Source organism: Phyllobates terribilis, unplaced genomic scaffold, assembly GCF_046119375.1.
Source record: "Phyllobates terribilis strain yellow unplaced genomic scaffold, ASM4611937v1 Scaffold_12__6_contigs__length_324123572, whole genome shotgun sequence".
NCBI lineage: Eukaryota > Metazoa > Chordata > Amphibia > Anura > Dendrobatidae > Phyllobates > Phyllobates terribilis.
Genome location: NW_027362772.1, coordinates 312,805,852 through 312,823,137, shown reverse-complemented (window position 1 = coordinate 312,823,137; position 17,286 = coordinate 312,805,852). Strand labels below are relative to the sequence as shown.

At 50.1% G+C, this 17,286-nt stretch overlaps 1 protein-coding gene across 2 annotated transcripts in view; it reads left to right on the top strand.

Moving 5' to 3' along the window:
• The window catches only part of KIRREL3 (kirre like nephrin family adhesion molecule 3), a 1,173,775-nt gene that overhangs the window by 1,081,343 nt on the left and 75,146 nt on the right, over nt 1–17,286 (top strand). For both annotated transcript variants that reach the window (XM_073657428.1, XM_073657427.1), the window contains exon 8: nt 17,097–17,245. In XM_073657428.1, the coding sequence (XP_073513529.1) occupies nt 17,097–17,245 (149 nt within the window). The remainder of the gene's footprint in view (nt 1–17,096; nt 17,246–17,286) is intronic.

Sequence of the window (17,286 nt, the reverse complement as noted above, 5' to 3'; positions counted from 1 at the left end):
GATTCCTCCTCCAGACTCCTCTGTCCTCCTTCTCCTCCAGACTCCTCTGCCCTCCTCCTCCAGACTTTATCCTCCTCCTCAAGACTCCTCTATCCTCCCTCCTCCTTCAGACTTCTGTCCTCCTACTCCAGACTTCTCTGTCCTCCTCCAGATTCCTCTGTCTCCCTCCATCCTTCAGACTCCTTTGTCCTCCCTCCTTCTCCAGACTCATCTGACGTCCTCCTCCTCCCAGACATCTGTCCTTCTTCTTTCAGACATCCCTGTCCTCCTCCTCCCAGACTTCTCTGCCCTCCTACTTGACCATTGTTTGCTATCACAGGCCTGATGCTCCTCTTTACCCATACCAGTGGAAGAGGGGGAGGGGACCCAGTACAACTCTGTACAGATGAAAGCAGCACTCCTCATCATCCTCCTCTTATCAAAGTTTTTATCCTCTTAATATATTGCAGTCATCATCGTATACAGCGCTGTGCACTTACAATTGCTCATTTTTCCTTTCTACCCAGATAATTCTCTTTTCCGTTAGGTTGATGACATCATCTGATTAATGACTGACCAGCTCTATGTAGAAACAGGAGTTCAATATCCCTTGCATGAGTCATCAGTCACTGCAAAAGTCCCTGACAGGGGGAGGAGGGAGCAGCTGGGTCAGGAGGTGAAGAGGGGAATGATAAATGCAGGGACAAGAGACTTCCTGTTTCTACATAGAGAAGAATTAACTGGGTAGAAAATGAGCAACTGTGAGTGTCCAGCGATGAATAATATGATGACTGCAATATATAAAGAGGAGGAGGATGAAGAGGAGGGGAGGGCTTCTTTAACTGGTCGGTTGATTTGAGGCATTCATGTAATGTGTATGAACCACTGTACGCCGCTCCGTGCTGTCTGGCCCTCTGCTTACTAAGGATACATTGTAGCAATATTCTGTGTGGTGTCGGCGCTGATCCCTGGTTACCAGTCTAAGGATACATTGTAGCAATATTCTGTGTGGTGTCGGCGCTGATCCCTGGTTACCAGTCTAAGGATACATTGTAGCAATATTCTGTGTGGTGTCGGCGCTGATCCCTGGTTACCAGTCTAAGGATACATTGTAGCAATATTCTGTGTGGGGTCGGCGCTGATCCCTGGTTACCAGTCTAAGGATACATTGTAGCAATATTATGCGTGGTGTCCGCGCTGATCCCTGGTTACCAGTCTAAGGATACATTGTAGCAATATTCTGCGTGGTGTCCGTGCTGATCCCTGGTTACCAGTCCAAGGATACATTGTAACAATATTCTGTGTGGTGTCGGCGCTGATCCCTGGTTACCAGTCTAAGGATACATTGTAGCAATATTCTGTGTGGTGTCCGCGCTGATCCCTGGTTACCAGTCTAAGGATACATTGTAGCAATATTCTGTGTGGTGTCAGCGCTGATCCCTGGTTACCAGTCTAAGGATACATTGTAGCAATATTCTGTGTGGTGTCGGCGCTGATCCCTGGTTACCAGTCTAAGGATACATTGTAGCAATATTCTGCGTGGTGTCGGCGCTGATCCCTGGTTACCAGTCTAAGGATACATTGTAGCAATATTCTGCGTGGTGTCGGCGCTGATCCCTGGTTACCAGTCTAAGGATACATTGTAGCAATATTCTGCGTGGTATCGGCGCTGATCCCTGGTTACCAGTCTAAGGATACATTGTAGCAATATTCTGCGTGGTGTCGACGCTGATCCCTGGTTACCAGTCTTCCGCAGATTACTTGTCTCTGCCACCTGAGATCAGAGGAGACGCCGGGAGCCTCGATCTGCTCTTTCTGCCATATTAATCAAATTTTTGCTAGATATCCACTATAAACCCCAAAAAGTATGGAGGCGGCACACAGAATAGAATGAAGTGGTGAGAAAGGTCCACAATATTGGACCGAAACGTTGCTATATGGGCTAATAAATGACATCACTTCATTCTATTTTGTGTGCTGCCTCCATACTTTTTTTTGATATTTCAAGGACTAGTATGTACCTGGGGGGCTTTTGCACCTGACCATCTATCTTTTTTTGTGTTGTTTCCTGTCTTTTTGTTTTTTTTTCACTATAAACCCAGGGATTTGTGGAAATCTTATTCTTTCCTCTGAAACATTTATTGTCTGAGTCCTGTGTGTGAGGCCGGATTCACACATCCGTGTTCCCCCCTCTGTACTTGGATGCCTGGACCACCTGGGGTCTCCTGAGCACTTACTTGCCTTTGAGGCTGTAGCGGTAGCTCAAGAGACCCCCGGCCTGTCAGGAGAGCCCCCCGGCCTGTCAGGAGAGCCCCCCGGCCTGTCAGGTGACCCCCGGCCTGTCAGGAGAGCCCCCCGGCCTTTCAGGAGAGCCCCCGGCCTATCAGGAGAGCCCCCGGCCTGTCAGGAGAGTCCCCCGGCCTGTCAGGAGAGCCCCCCGGCTGGTCAGTAGAGCCCCGGCCTGTCAGGAGAGCCCCCCGGCTGGTCAGGGGACCCCCGGCCGGTCAGGAGAGCCTCCGGCCTGTCAGGAGACCCCCGGCCTGTCAGGAGACCCCCCCCCCAGCCTGTCAGGAGAGCCCCCCGGCTGGTCAGGAGAGCCCCCCGGCCTGTCAGGAGACCCCCCCCCGGCCTGTCAGGAGACCCCCCCCCCCTGTCAGGAGACCCCCCCCCCGGCCTGTCAGGAGACCCCCCCCCTGGCCTGTCAGGAGAGCCCCCCCGGCCTGTCAGGAGACCCCCGGCCGGTCCGTGCATTCTTACACATCATTGATACATTGTATGAGCATGGAACGACACCACATCAGATTAATATTCCATACCGCGCCGCCGCTCCCGGTATCTTCTGCCGGAGATTACCCTTCAGCAGCGTGGAGGCAGCCGCTCGGCGGCGGAGGAAGCGACCTCTTTACTTTCTGTACATGAGAAGTAATTAATAATTCACAGGGAGCAGACGAGAGCGATACCTGCGCTTGTTTCCTGCTGTCAGCGTGACGGGATCTGTTGGCGCCTTGACAAACAAATCAGCGCACATTACTGAGCCGCGCCGCGTTTTGTAGCATTGTGTAAATACAGAATTCTCAATGTGCCGCCATCAATCCTGCGCCGCTCCATCGTCACTTCTACAGGAGCATCTAATATCAAACCACTGCTCTCATGGTGACTCCGGAGGAAGGAAACGAGGCCCATCTTAAAGGGGTTGTCCATGGTTAGAGAAACATGCCTGCTTTCTTACAAAAAAAAAAAATAGCGCCACCCTGCCCTCAGGTTGTTTGTGGTAATGCAGCTCAATTATATTGAAGTGCATAGTTATGTTTCCTGCTTGCGCATTCTGTATTATGCTCCGTGTCCGTCTGCACTGTAATTCTGGAGGCTGTAAATTACATCCAAGTAACAGGACTCTGCAGATTAAGGAATTAAAGGAGGAAGCCGATTTCTTCCACCGATTTTGCTTTGAGTCCATTGTGAGAAAAGTGCGATACAAATGATGCATCTAGAATAGAGTATCAGACACGAGTTATTCTGCTGGATACTGAGGTTTTTTTTTTTTTTTTTTTACTGACTGTCCCTTTAAGACAAGAAGCTCAGAGATACATTGTAACAAGTCCTTTGTGTTACATGTTGTATTGTGTGAAGTTTCTGTATCTTCAGAGGCATGAACCAGGGGCCGCCGCTCTGGATCCCCTCTGTATGGCGAGAGAATATGCCCCGCGCTCCTCGCCGCCTCAAGTTGTTATGGGAACCAGCACGAAGGCGATGGAGCCGGGAGCGGCCGCGCTCTCCTTCATCTCATGAGGGAAAATCCATTCTCCTGCCTGAAACGCAGAAATTCCTGAAGAATCAATAACGGAAAGGTGGAAATGTTCTCCGAGGGGTTCAACTCTGTCCTGTGTAACATGGCGGCATAGAGCCGTGCACTGGTCATAGGGCGATCACTGGACGGCGTGCACTGGTGATAGGGCGATCACTGGACGGCGTGCACTGGTGATAGGGCGATCACTGGACGGCGTGCACTGGAGATAGGGCGATCACTGGACGGCGTGCACTGGAGATAGGGCGATCACTGGACGGCGTGCACTGGTGATAGGGCGATCACTGGACGGCGTGCACTGGAGATAGGGCGATCACTGGACGGCGTGCACTGGAGATAGGGCGATCACTGGACGGCGTGCACTGGAGATAGGGCGATCACTGGACGGCGTGCACTGGAGATAGGGCGATCACTGGACGGCGTGCACTGGAGATAGGGCGATCACTGGACGGCGTGCACTGGTGATAGGGCGATCACTGGACGGCGTGCACTGGTGATAGGGCGATCACTGGACGGCGTGCACTGGTGATAGGGCGATCACTGGACGGCGTGCACTGGAGATAGGGCGATCACTGGACGGCGTGCACTGGAGATAGGGCGATCACTGGACGGCGTGCACTGGTGATAGGGCGATCACTGGACGGCGTGCACTGGAGATAGGGCGATCACTGGACGGCGTGCACTGGAGATAGGGCGATCACTGGACGGCGTGCACTGGAGATAGGGCGATCACTGGACGGCGTGCACTGGAGATAGGGCGATCACTGGACGGCGTGCACTGGTCATAGGGCGATCACTGGACGGCGTGCACTGGTCATAGGGCGATCACTGGACGGCGTGCACTGGTCATAGGGCGATCACTGGACGGCGTGCACTGGTGATAGAGCGATCACTGGACGGCGTGCACTGGTGATAGGACGATCACTGGATGGTGTGCACTGGTGATAGGATTCTGTCTGCAGCCCTATCATGTATCTCTGTATACAGGGAGCTCCCCCTAGTGATGGCTGTAGACAGAATCTTATCATGTATCTCTGTATACAGGGAGCTCCCCCTAGTGGTGGCTGTAGACAGAATCTTATCATGTATCTCTGTATACAGGGAGCTCCCCCTAGTGGTGGCCGCGGACAGGATCTTATCATGTATCTCTGTATACAGGGAGCTCCCCCTAGTTGTGACTGCAGACAGAATCTTATCATGTATCTGTATACAGGGAGCTCACCCTAGTGGTGACTGCAGACAGGATCTTATCATGTATCTGTATACAGGGAGCTCACCCTAGTGGTGGCTGCAGACAGGATCTTATCATGTATCTCTGTATACAGGGAGCTCCCCCTAGTTGTGACTGCAGACAGAATCTTATCATGTATCTGTATACAGGGAGCTCCCCCTCGTGGTGGCTGCAGACAGAATCTTATCTTGTATCTCTGTATACAGGGAGCTCCCCCTATTGGTGGCTGCAGACAGAATCTTATCATGTATCTCTGTATACAGGGAGCTCCCCCTAGTGGTGGCTGCAGACAGAATCTTATCATGTATCTCTGTATACAGGGAGCTCCCCCTAATGGTGACTGCAGACAGGATCTTATCATGTATCTCTCTATACAGGGAGCTCTCCCTAGTGGTGGCTGCAGACAGGATCTTATCATGTATCTCTGTATACAGGGAGCTCCCCCTAGTGGTAGCTGCAGACAGAATCTTATCATGTATCTCTCTATACAGGGAGCTCCCCCTAGTGGTAGCTGCAGACAGAATCTTATCATGTATCTCTATATACAGGGAGCTCCCCCTAGTGGTGGCTGCAGACAGGATCTTATCATGTATCTCTGTATACAGGGAGCTCCCCCTAGTGGTAGCTGCAGACAGGATCTTATCATGTATCTTTGTATACAGGGAGCTCCACTAGTGGTAACTGCAGACAGGATCTTATCATGTATCTGTGTATACAGGGAGCTCCCCCTAGTGGTGGCTGCAGACAGAATCTTATCATGTATCTCTGTATACAGGGAGCTCCCCCTAGTGGTGGCTGCAGACAGAATCTTATCATGTATCTCTGTATACAGGGAGCTCCCCCTAGTGGTGTCTGCAGACAGAATCTTATCATGTATCTTTGTATACAGGAAGCTCCCCCTAGTGGTGGCTGCAGACAGAATCTTATCATGTATCTCTGTATACAAGGAGCTCCCCCTAGTGGTGACTGCAAACAGGATCTTATATGTATCTCTGTATACAGGGAGCTCCCCCTAGTGGTGACTGCAGACAGGATCTTATGTATCTCTGTATACAGTGAGCTCCCCTAGTGGTGACTGCAGACAGTATCTTATCATGTATCTCTGTATACAGGGAGCTCCCCTAGTGGTGACTGCAGACAGGACCTTATCATGTATCTCTGTATACAGGGAGCTCCCCCTAGTGGTGGCTGCAGACAGAATCTTATCATGTATCTCTGTATACAGAAAGCTCCCCCTAGTGGTGGCTGCAGACAGATTTATATTATGTCACCAGGGCCGGCGTCAGCACCCGGGCAAGTGCCGGGGCCCTGAGCAGACAGGGGGCCCACTCGCGGTCAGGCACACCGCTGGGCTATGGGCAGAGGAGAGCGGTGCCAGCGCCCGCCCTTCTCCTCCGCTTGCTCAGGGCCCCGGCAGCCGGATACTTACCTCTCCCCGTGCCTCCGCAGATCCTCTGTCTTCCTGCTCTGCGCTCTCTGTGATGTCTCAGGTCAGCGAGTGTGGTGACGTCTTTACACCGCGCCCTCTCCTGAGCCATCACAGGCAGCGCACAGCGGGAAGACGCCGGCGACGCTGGAGTCCGGAGCAGCGGCAGCAAGTGAGGAGGAGTGAGGTGAGTATGTGATATATATATTTTTTTTAATGTATAGAGGCATGGGGCATTAATTATATGGGGGGTGACATCCTGCATGGGGCATTAATTATATGGGGGGTGACATCCTGCATGGGGCATTATATGGGGGGGAGAGGTGACATCCTGCATGGGGCATTATATGGGGGGATGATATCCTGCATGGGGCATTATATGGGGGGGAGAGGTGACATCCTGCATGGGGCATTATATGGGAGGGGGGAGAGGTGACATCCTGCATGGGGCATTATATGGGGGGGTGACATCCTGCATGGGGCATTATATGGGGGGGTGACATCCTGCATGGGGCATTATATGGGAGGGGGGAGAGGTGACATCCTGCATGGGGCATTATATGGGGGGATGACATCCTGCATGGGGCATTATATGGGGGGGTGACATCCTGCATGGGTCATTATATGGGGGAGTGGCATCCTGCATGGGGCATTATAAAGAGAGGGGGTGACATCCTGCATGGGGCATTATAAAGAGAGGGGGTGACATCCTGCATGGGGCATTATATGGGGGGGAAGAGGTGACATCCTGCATGGGGCCTTATAAAGAGAGGGGGTGACATCCTGCATGGGGCATTATAAAGAGAGGGGGTGACATCCTGCATGGGGCATTATAAAGAGAGGGGGTGACATCCTGTATGGGGCATTATATGGGGGGGGGAGGTGACATCCTGCATGGGGCATTATATGGGGAGGGTGACATCCTGCATGGGGCATTATATGGGGGGGGTGGTGACATCCTGCATGGGGCATTATATAGGTGGCTGACATCCTGCATGGGGCATTATATGGGGGGAGTGACATCTTGCATGGGGCATTATATGGGGGGTGACATCCTGCATGGGGCATTATATGGTGAGGGAAAGGGGCATCCTGTATGGGGCATTATATCGGGGGAAGGGACATCCTGCATGGGGCATTATATGGGGGGGAGAAGTGACATCCTGCATGGGGCATTATATGTGGGGTGACATCCTGCATGGGGCATTATAAGGGGGGGAGAGGTGACATCCTGCATGGGGCATTATATGGGGGGAGAAGTGACATCCTGCATGGTGCATTATATGGGGAGTGACATACTGCATGGGGCATTATATGGGGGGGAACAGCCTGCATGGGGCATTATAAGGGGGGAACAGCCTGCATGGGGCATTATGTGGGGGCCAGTACCCTGTATGGAGCATTATATGGGGGCCAGTATTCCGTATGGGGCCTTATATGGGGGCCAGTATACTGTGCGGAGCGATTCGCCGGTTTCTGAGCTATTATGGAATTTACAATAGATATCGCTCATGTAATGTAAGAAGTGAAATCTTTGCATTGTACTATATATATATATATTTCTCTGCGGTATCTGTGCATCATGAATCGTGGTATGTATTAAAGGGGCCACTGAGACCCTTTCACCCGGGGCCCAGAAAATCTGGATCCGGCCCTGTATGTCACACTATTGATTTAGGTAGAAGAATTCCCTTATTGTCAGGGTCCTGGATTAATACCCCCAGTTTTCGTTAGACTGGCCTATCCCCTCACTACACTTATCTAATTATCCCTGTTTTGCCAATACAAAACGGTCTTCAAAATCAGGACCCTGGTATGATCTGTTCACGCCCTCCATGCACTCAGTAGCCCCCCGGGTCTGTACTTGTTCACATACTGGCTGATGATGGGTTCATGCAGCGTTACGTGGACTCCCTACGTATTATATATATTACGGCTGTATTCTACAGTAGAAGCATTTCTTCCCGTCCACCTTCCCCCATAGATTGCAGCTGCCATCGCTCCTCCTGTATCTGGTTTATGTTATTCTGTGACGTCTTCATTCTTTGTACAAGTCTCCTCTGTAATGTAAAGTGCTGCCGAATAGGTTGTATGTTTTATAGAAATAAATATTATTATTATTATCATCCCCAGCACTTAGGAGTATGATCGGAATATCAGCCTCAAAACCACCATGGGAAAGTGAACTTTGACAACTTTAATTTGTGTGGAAAGTTGGCAAAGTCTGAATAATTGTTTCCATTTTTCCCTTCGAAACCTGGATGACCAGAAGATTAAAGGGGTAGTAAGAAATGAAGAGAACACGATGGCTTGTATCCAGAAACAATGCCACCCTTGCTCACAGGTTGTGTCAGGTATTGCAGCTCAGACCCATTCAGTGAGATCGAGCTGTAATACCAGACACAACCCCTGGACAGGGGCGGCATCGTGATATTTCCATCGTGGTTATCAGTGGATAAAAGTAGAGTTGAGCTTTAATGATGTAGCTTTCCTCGGTGGTGGGGGTCTCTGCCCCGTGGATATGGGTGACACATGCAGGCTGGATCTTTCCTCGGTGGTGGGGGTCTCTGCCCCGTGGATATGGGTGACACATGCAGGCTGGATCTTTCCTCGGTGGTGGGGGTCTCTACCCCGTGGACATGGGCGACACATACAGGCTGGATCTTTCCTCGGTGGTGGGGGTCTCTACCCCGTGGACATGGGTGACACATGCAGGCTGGATCTTTCCTCAGTGGTGGTGGTCTCTACCCCGTGGACATGGGTGACACATACAGGCTGGATCTTTCCTTGGTGGTGGGGGTCTCTACCCCGTGGACATGGGTGACACATGCAGGCTGGATCTTTCCTCGGTGGTGGGGGTCTCTTCCCCGTGGACATGGGTGACACATGCAGGCTGGATCTTTCCTCGGTGGTGGGGGTCTCTACCCCGTGGATATGGGTGACACATGCAGGCTGGATCTTTCCTCGGTGGTGGGGGTCTCTTCCCCGTGGATATGGGTGACATATACAGGCTGGATCTTTCCTCGGTGGTGGGGGTCTCTTCCCCGTGGACATGGGCGACACATGCAGGCTGGATCTTTCCTCAGTGGTGGGGGTCTCTTCCCCGTGGACATGGGTGACACATGCAGGCTGGATCTTCAGGACTGGGATTTCTGGGCTTATTGCAGCAGATGGCTGACCCCGGACACCACTGTGTGCAGGATGAGTGATGCTCAGTGCCGCCTCAGCACCTGTGCCGTATGTACCTGCGCACGCTGCAGTTATAAATGAGTTTGCGGCTCGGCCAGGACAGGCGCTCCGTCCTTAATGCAATTAATTTCACATCAGACATTGTTACTTTTGTGCATTTTATCATTTATTTGCGCTTCCAGTTGTTATAGAGGCGCGGATTGCAGGGAAGTACCAGGCATTCTTCAAACTGCCACCGCGACGTGTTCATTATATCATGTGCTCCGGAGGAGGCTCGAGGTCAAAACAACAATATTTTTAGAAGTAATTAATGGGAAGAAATCCGCCTTCATTTATTATAAATGGTGTTTGTAGAAGAAGAAAAATGTTTCCTGGTCACACAAATTAATAATCTCCTGTAGCAGCAGAAAAATGAGCTACAGATCCGAGGGCCGGAGAAAATGGAGCCGCAGATCCCAGGGACGGAGAATAAAGAGCAGCTTAAAAATGAGCTGGAGAACATGGAATCCGCAAATCCCAGGGACGGAGAACATGGAGCCGCAGATCCCAGGGACGGAGAACATGGAATCCGCAGATCCCAGGGACGGAGAACATGGAATCCGCAGATCCCAGGGACGGAGAACATGGAGCCGCAGATCCCAGGGACGGAGAATATGGAGCCGCAGATCCCGGGGACGGAGAATAAAGAGCAGCTTAAAAATGAGCTGGAGAACATGGAATCCGCAGATCCCAGAGAGGGAAAACATGGAATCGGCAGATCCCAGGGACGGAGAACATGGACTCGCAGATCCCAGGGACGGAGAATAAAGAGCAGCTTAAATATGAGCTGGAGAACATGGAATCCGCAGATCCCAGGGACGGAGAACATGGAATCGGCAGATCCCAGGGACGGAGAACATGGAGCCGCAGATCCCGGGGATGGAGAATAAAGAGCAGCTTAAAAATGAGCTGGAGAACATGGAATCCGCAGATCCCAGAGAGGGAAAACATGGAATCGGCAGATCCCAGGGACGGAGAACATGAAGCCGCAGATCCCAGGGACGGAGAATAAAGAGCAGCTTAAAAATGAGCTGGAGAACATGGAATCTGCAGATCCCAGAGAGGGAGAACATGGAATCGGCAGATCCCAGGGACGGAGAACATGGAGCCGCAAATCCCAGGGACGGAGAATAAAGAGCAGCTTAAAAATGAGCTGGAGAACATGGAATCCGCAGATCCCAGAGAGGGAGAACATGGAATCCGCAGATCCCAGGGACGGAGAACATGGACTCGCAGATCCCAGGGACGGAGAATAAAGAGCAGCTTAAATATGAGCTGGAGAACATGGAATCTGCAGATCCCAGGGACGGAGAACATGGAATCCGCAGATCCCAGGGACGGAGAACATGGAGCCGCAGATCCCAGGGACGGAGAACATGGAGCCGCGGATCCCAGGGACGGAGAACATGGAGCCGCAGATCCCAGGGATGAAGAACATGGAATCCGCAGATCCCAGGGACGCAGGACATGGAGCCGCAGATCCCAGGGACGGAGAATAAAGAGCAGCTTAAAAATGAGCTGGAGAACATGGAATCCGCAGGTCCCAGGGACGGAGAACATGGAATCCGCAGATCCCAGGGACGGAGAACATGGAATCCGCAGATCCCAGGGACGGAGAACATGGAGCCGCAGATCCCAGGGACGGAGAACATGAAGCCGCAATTCCCAGGGATGAAGAACATGGAATCCGCAGATCCCAGGGACGCAGGACATGGAGCCGCAGATCCCAGGGACGGAGAACATGGAATCCACAGATCCCAGGGACGGAGAACATGGAGCCGCAGATCCCAGGGATGAAGAACATGGAATCCGCAGATCCCAGGGATGGAGAACATGGAGCCGCAGATCCCAGGGACGGAGAACATGGAATCCACAGATCCCAGGGACGGAGAACATGGAATCTGCAGATCCCAGGGACGGAGAACATGGAATCCGCAGATCCCAGGGACGGAGAACATGGACTCCGCAGATCCCAGGGACGGAGAACATGGAATCCGCAGATCCCAGGGACGGAGAATAGAGAGTAGATGAAAAAAAGAGCTGGAGAATATGGAAACGTAGATCCGAGGGTTGGAGAATCGAGAGAATCTGAATGAGAAGCTGTAGAATATCTGCAGATCCCAGGGCGGGAAAATATGGAGCTGTAGAGAAAAAAGCCTAAAATGGAGCTGGAGAATAAGATCCGCAGAATATGGAGGAGCCGATGTATGAAGCGCGAGACCGGACCCTCAGCTCGGATATGTGGATAATGCGGCTTCTAGTAATTTCTTATTGTTCTAATATTTATTCTAAAAAAGGCTTTCTACTGTTTCGCCTAAATAAAGTGTAATCATCATATAACAAAACTTTCTGCAACTTTTTTACATTGTTCACAGATTGGGGGTCGGATTGTTCCAACAGATTCCCTTTAAACTGTTTAGTTTTTAGAGAACCAAATGACCATATAATGTCCGCCATATAGTGTCAGCCATATAATGTCAGCCATATAGTGCCAGCCATATAGTGTCAGCCATATAATGTCAGCCATATAGTGTCAGCCATATAATGTCAGCCATATAGTGCCAGCCATATAGTGTCAGCCATATAATGTCTGCCATATAATGTCAGCCATATAGTGTCCGCCATATAGTGCCAGCCATATAGTGCCAGCCATATAGTGTCAGCCATATAATGTCCGCCATATAGTGCCAGCCATATAGTGTCAGCCATATAATGTCTGCCATATAATGTCCGCCATATAGTGTCAGCCATATAGTGTCAGCCATATAATGTCAGCCATATAGTGCCAGCCATATAGTGTCAGCCATATAATGTCAGCCATATAGTGCCAGCCATATAGTGTCAGCCATATAGTGTCTGCCATATAGTGTCCGCCATATAGTGTCAGCCATATAGTGTCAGCCATATAATGTCAGTCATATAGTGCCAGCCATATAGTGTCAGCCATATAATGTCTGCCATATAATGTCAGCCATATAGTGTCCGCCATATAGTGTCAGCCATATAATATCAGCCATATAGTGCCAGCCATATAGTGTCAGCCATATAATGTCTGCCATATAATGTCAGCCATATAGTGTCCGCCATATAGTGTCAGCCATATAGTGTCAGCCATATAGTGTCAGCCATATAGTGTCAGCCATATAGTGTCAGCCATATAATGTCAGCCATATAGTGCCAGCCATATAGTGTCAGCCATATAATGTCTGCCATATAATGTCAGCCATATAGTGTCCGCCATATAGTGTCTGCCATATAGTGTCAGCCATATAGTGCCAGCCATATAGTGTCAGCCATATAATGTCTGCCATATAATGTCAGCCATATAATGTCCACCATATAGTGTCCGCCATATAGTGTCCGCCATATATTGCCAGCCATATAGTGTCAGCCATATAATGTCTGCCATATAATGTCAGCCATATAATGTCCACCATATAGTGTCCACCATATAGTGTCCGCCATATAGTGTCCGCCATATAGTGTCTGCCATATAGTGTCCGCCATATAGTGTCAGCCATATAATGTCCTCTATATAGTGTCCGCCATATAGTGTCCGCCATATAATGTCAGCCATATAGTGTCCGCCATATAGTGTCTGCCATATAGTGTCCGCCATATAGTGTCAGCCATATAGTGTCAGCCATATAATGTCCTCTATATAGTGTCAGCCATATAGTGTCAGCCATATAGTGTCAGCCATATAATGTCCGCCATATAATGTCAGCCATATAATGTCCGCCCTATAGTGTCAGCCATATAGTGTCAGCCATATAATGTCAGCCATATAGTGCCAGCCATATAGTGCCAGCCATATAATGTCAGCCATATAATGTCCTCTATATAGTGTCAGCCATATAATGTCAGCCATATAGTGCCAGCCATATAATGTCAGCCATATAGTGTCAGCCATATAGTGTCAGCCATATACAGTAGTGTCAGCCATATAGTGTCAGCCATATAGTGCCAGCCATATAATGTCAGCCATATAATGTCAGCCATATAGTGTCAGCCATATAGTGTCAGCCATATAGTGCCAGCCATATAATGTCAGCCATATAATGTCAGCCATATAGTGTCAGCCATATAGTGCCAGCCATATAGTGCCAGCCATATAGTTTCAGCCATATAGTGCCAGCCATATAATGTCAGCCATATAATGTCAGCCATATAATGTCAGCCTTATAATGTCAGCCATATAATGTCCTCTATATAGTGTCAGCCATATAATGTCAGCCATATAGTGCCAGCCATATAATGTCAGCCATATAGTGTCAGCCATATAGTGTCAGCCATATACAGTAGTGTCAGCCATATAGTGTCAGCCATATAGTGCCAGCCATATAATGTCAGCCATATAATGTCAGCCATATAGTGTCAGCCATATAGTGTCAGCCATATAGTGCCAGCCATATAATGTCAGCCATATAATGTCAGCCATATAGTGTCAGCCATATAGTGCCAGCCATATAGTGCCAGCCATATAGTTTCAGCCATATAGTGCCAGCCATATAATGTCAGCCATATAATGTCAGCCATATAGTGTCAGCCATATAGTGTCAGCCATATAGTGCCAGCCATATAATGTCAGCCATATAATGTCAGCCATATAGTGTCAGCCATATAGTTTCAGCCATATAGTGCCAGCCATATAATGTCAGCCATATAATGTCAGCCATATAATGTCAGCCTTATAATGTCAGCCATATAATGTCCTCTATATAGTGTCAGCCATATAGTGTCAGCCATATAGTGTCAGCCATATAATGTCAGCCTTATGTCAGCCATATAATGTCCTCTATATAGTGTCAGCCATATAGTTTCAGCCATATAGTGTCAGCCATATAATGTCCACCATATAGTGTCAGCCATATAATGTCCACCATATAGTGTCAGCCATATAATGTCCACCATATAGTGTCAGCCATATAATGTCAGCCATATAATGTCAGCCATATAATATCCGTTACATAGTGTCAGCCATATAGTGTCAGCCATATTGTGTCAGGCATATTGTGTCAGGCTTATAATGTCCGCTATATAGTGTCAGCCATATTGTGTCAGGCATATAATGTCAGCATTATAATATCAGCCATATAGTGCCAGCCATATAGTGTCAGCCATATAATGTCCGCCATATCGTGTCAGTCATATAATGTCAGCCGTATAATGTCAGCCACATAGTGTCAGCTGTATTTTATCAGCCGTATAATGTCCGCCATAAAGTGTCAGCTACATTGTGTCAGCTGTATAATATCAGCCGTATAATGTTGGCCATATAGTGTCGGCCATATAATATCCGCCACATAATGTCCACCATATCTTCATTTATGCCGCCTGCTGCTGTCAGATCAGTGTTTTAGCTTATTCTGGTGAGGTGCTAAGTGCTCCGGTGTGATGAGAGCACTTCACAAGCCTTTGCCTTTCGGGCCCTATTCCCCGGGGCCCTGCTCCTGCTGTTGCTCCTGCTGCTGTGCTGCTGCTCCTGCTGTTGCTGCTCCTGCTGCTGTGCTGGTGCTCCTGCTGTTGCTGCTCCTGCTGTTGCTGTTCCTGCTGTTGCTGCTCCTGCTGTTGCTGCTCCTGCTGCTGCTCCTGCTGTTGCTGCTCCTGCTGTTGCTGCTGCTGCTCCTTTCTCTCTTTTTCTGACAACTCACTGGCTCTAATCCACAGGAAAGGAGCTGTCCGTGAAGTGAAGGAGGGTGGAGAATAAAGCCAGGGGGTGGTAGAGGCCTGGGAAGTGCTTCCATCTTGCCGAGAGCACTTAACTTCTCATTTGCATATGAACTAAAACAATTTTTCAGTCTTTGCAGAACAGATAACGATACACCGGTGTGGATGACAATATCCTCCCGAGACTGACGTGCGCGTAGAAGCAGTATGTGGGGTGGATTGTTCTGGCAGATTCCCTTTAGTATCTCTGCTTGCTGTCAGTGAATGTCAGCGTTATCGTGTCCATCCGGTGGTGGAGAACCCGTCCTGTCTGCACAGTCCCCTGTCCCGATTGTTACATATGATATAAATCCTGATTGTCTACACTGTAACAAATCCTCACCTGTGAGAAGAAGTCTTACATCCAAACAGCTTTCCATTCTTTGAACTTTTTTGTTTCTACGCCCAGTTTACAGATCGGATACAGGGGTCTTGATAAATGGTGGTCTGGTGCGGTTTGTGCTGGCAGTCGTGGCCGCATCAGTTGTCGTTATACCCCAGGACCGTGAACGTACCACCTTTGCCGCCATTACTCCCCCTCTGCCGTCTTCAAGGTGTTAAAAACAGAAAACTGATGGAAATGGCGCTTAGAGGCGCAAATCAGCGCGGCGCTCGCGGGTCACCATCATCAGAGGCGCTGCGAAGTGCTAATCGCCATTAACACCAGTGCTAATTATACCGCAGAACATCGCGCCGCGGACAGCGTTAACCCCCCGCACTGCTGACCGCCAGGTCGCCTCTGCTGCATGGTGAGGTCTCTTCCAGCTCGTACACATTACGGCTCCGGTAACGCCGCGCGGTCAGATGCGCTGAGCGCCGTCTGTCTCTACGCCGTCTAGGTTATGAAATCCCCCATGTTCTGACCACTGCCCCGCTGAGGACAGACGGATGTGCACTGCAGACGGCACAGTGGTCCGTGCATCCCTGGGGTCCCGGGCTCCGCCAGTGCCCGTATACATGAGCATATGTGGGCAGCGCAGCAGCGTATGTTGGCGCCATATCCGTGCTCGCAGTGCTTCTTCAGGCTCGGCTGCTGTAATGGCTTGTAAATGTGCTCTCATTCCCTGCGCTGCGCCCAGTAGCCACGTGGCTAATGAATGCTGTAATGTGCGGACATTAACGACTCAATGTTCTGACGTGAGCGGCTAATGGAGGCGCGCGCCCCAGTGTGCCCGTGTAATCGTCCCTATAAATGGCTGCGCTGCTTCTCCTCCCTCCATTATCCCCGAGCAGCTGGAGAACAGCCCCCAGAAACAGGCAGCGAGGAGACCCCTCGTAACCAGCGTCCATGAGGGTCATTGTGTCTGAGCCCCCAGAACACCAGATATGAAGGGTCCAGCAGCTGCAGGGGCGACACGAGGTCCGGACGACTGTCAGCCAGGAACGTGACAATTCACTGACAGCAAGCAGAGATCTAGAAATCTACTTTATAAAGCTTCCAGTGCTCCTCTTTAAATGTCTTTATGATTTATTAACGTATAGACTGAACCGGCCCTTTAAATGTTCAGGCCATGAGCAGTGTAGTAGTTGCTGCTCTGATGGGGGTTACTCCTTACAGAAGCAGAGATATGGAAAAAGTATTAAAAAGTTCCAACTTTCATTTTACAATGAGGCATTCTGAATATTTAGAGGCCAGTACGATCAGCGATGGGGTAATGGTGGCTCCTGATGGGGGTGGTAGTCGCAGCTCGGGGCTCATGTTATCTCTTATCGTCTAGGTGGGCGAAAGGCGGCCAATTACTGAAGGAGGTGACCGAAGAAACCTACGAGACGGTGGTGGATTACTCCTACTTCTCCGAGCCGGTGTCCTGCGAGGTCACCAACGCCCTGGGCAGCACCAACCTCAGCAGGACAGTAGATGTCTATTGTAAGTAGACCCCCAACCCACCACCTCCAGTCACAGCTAAA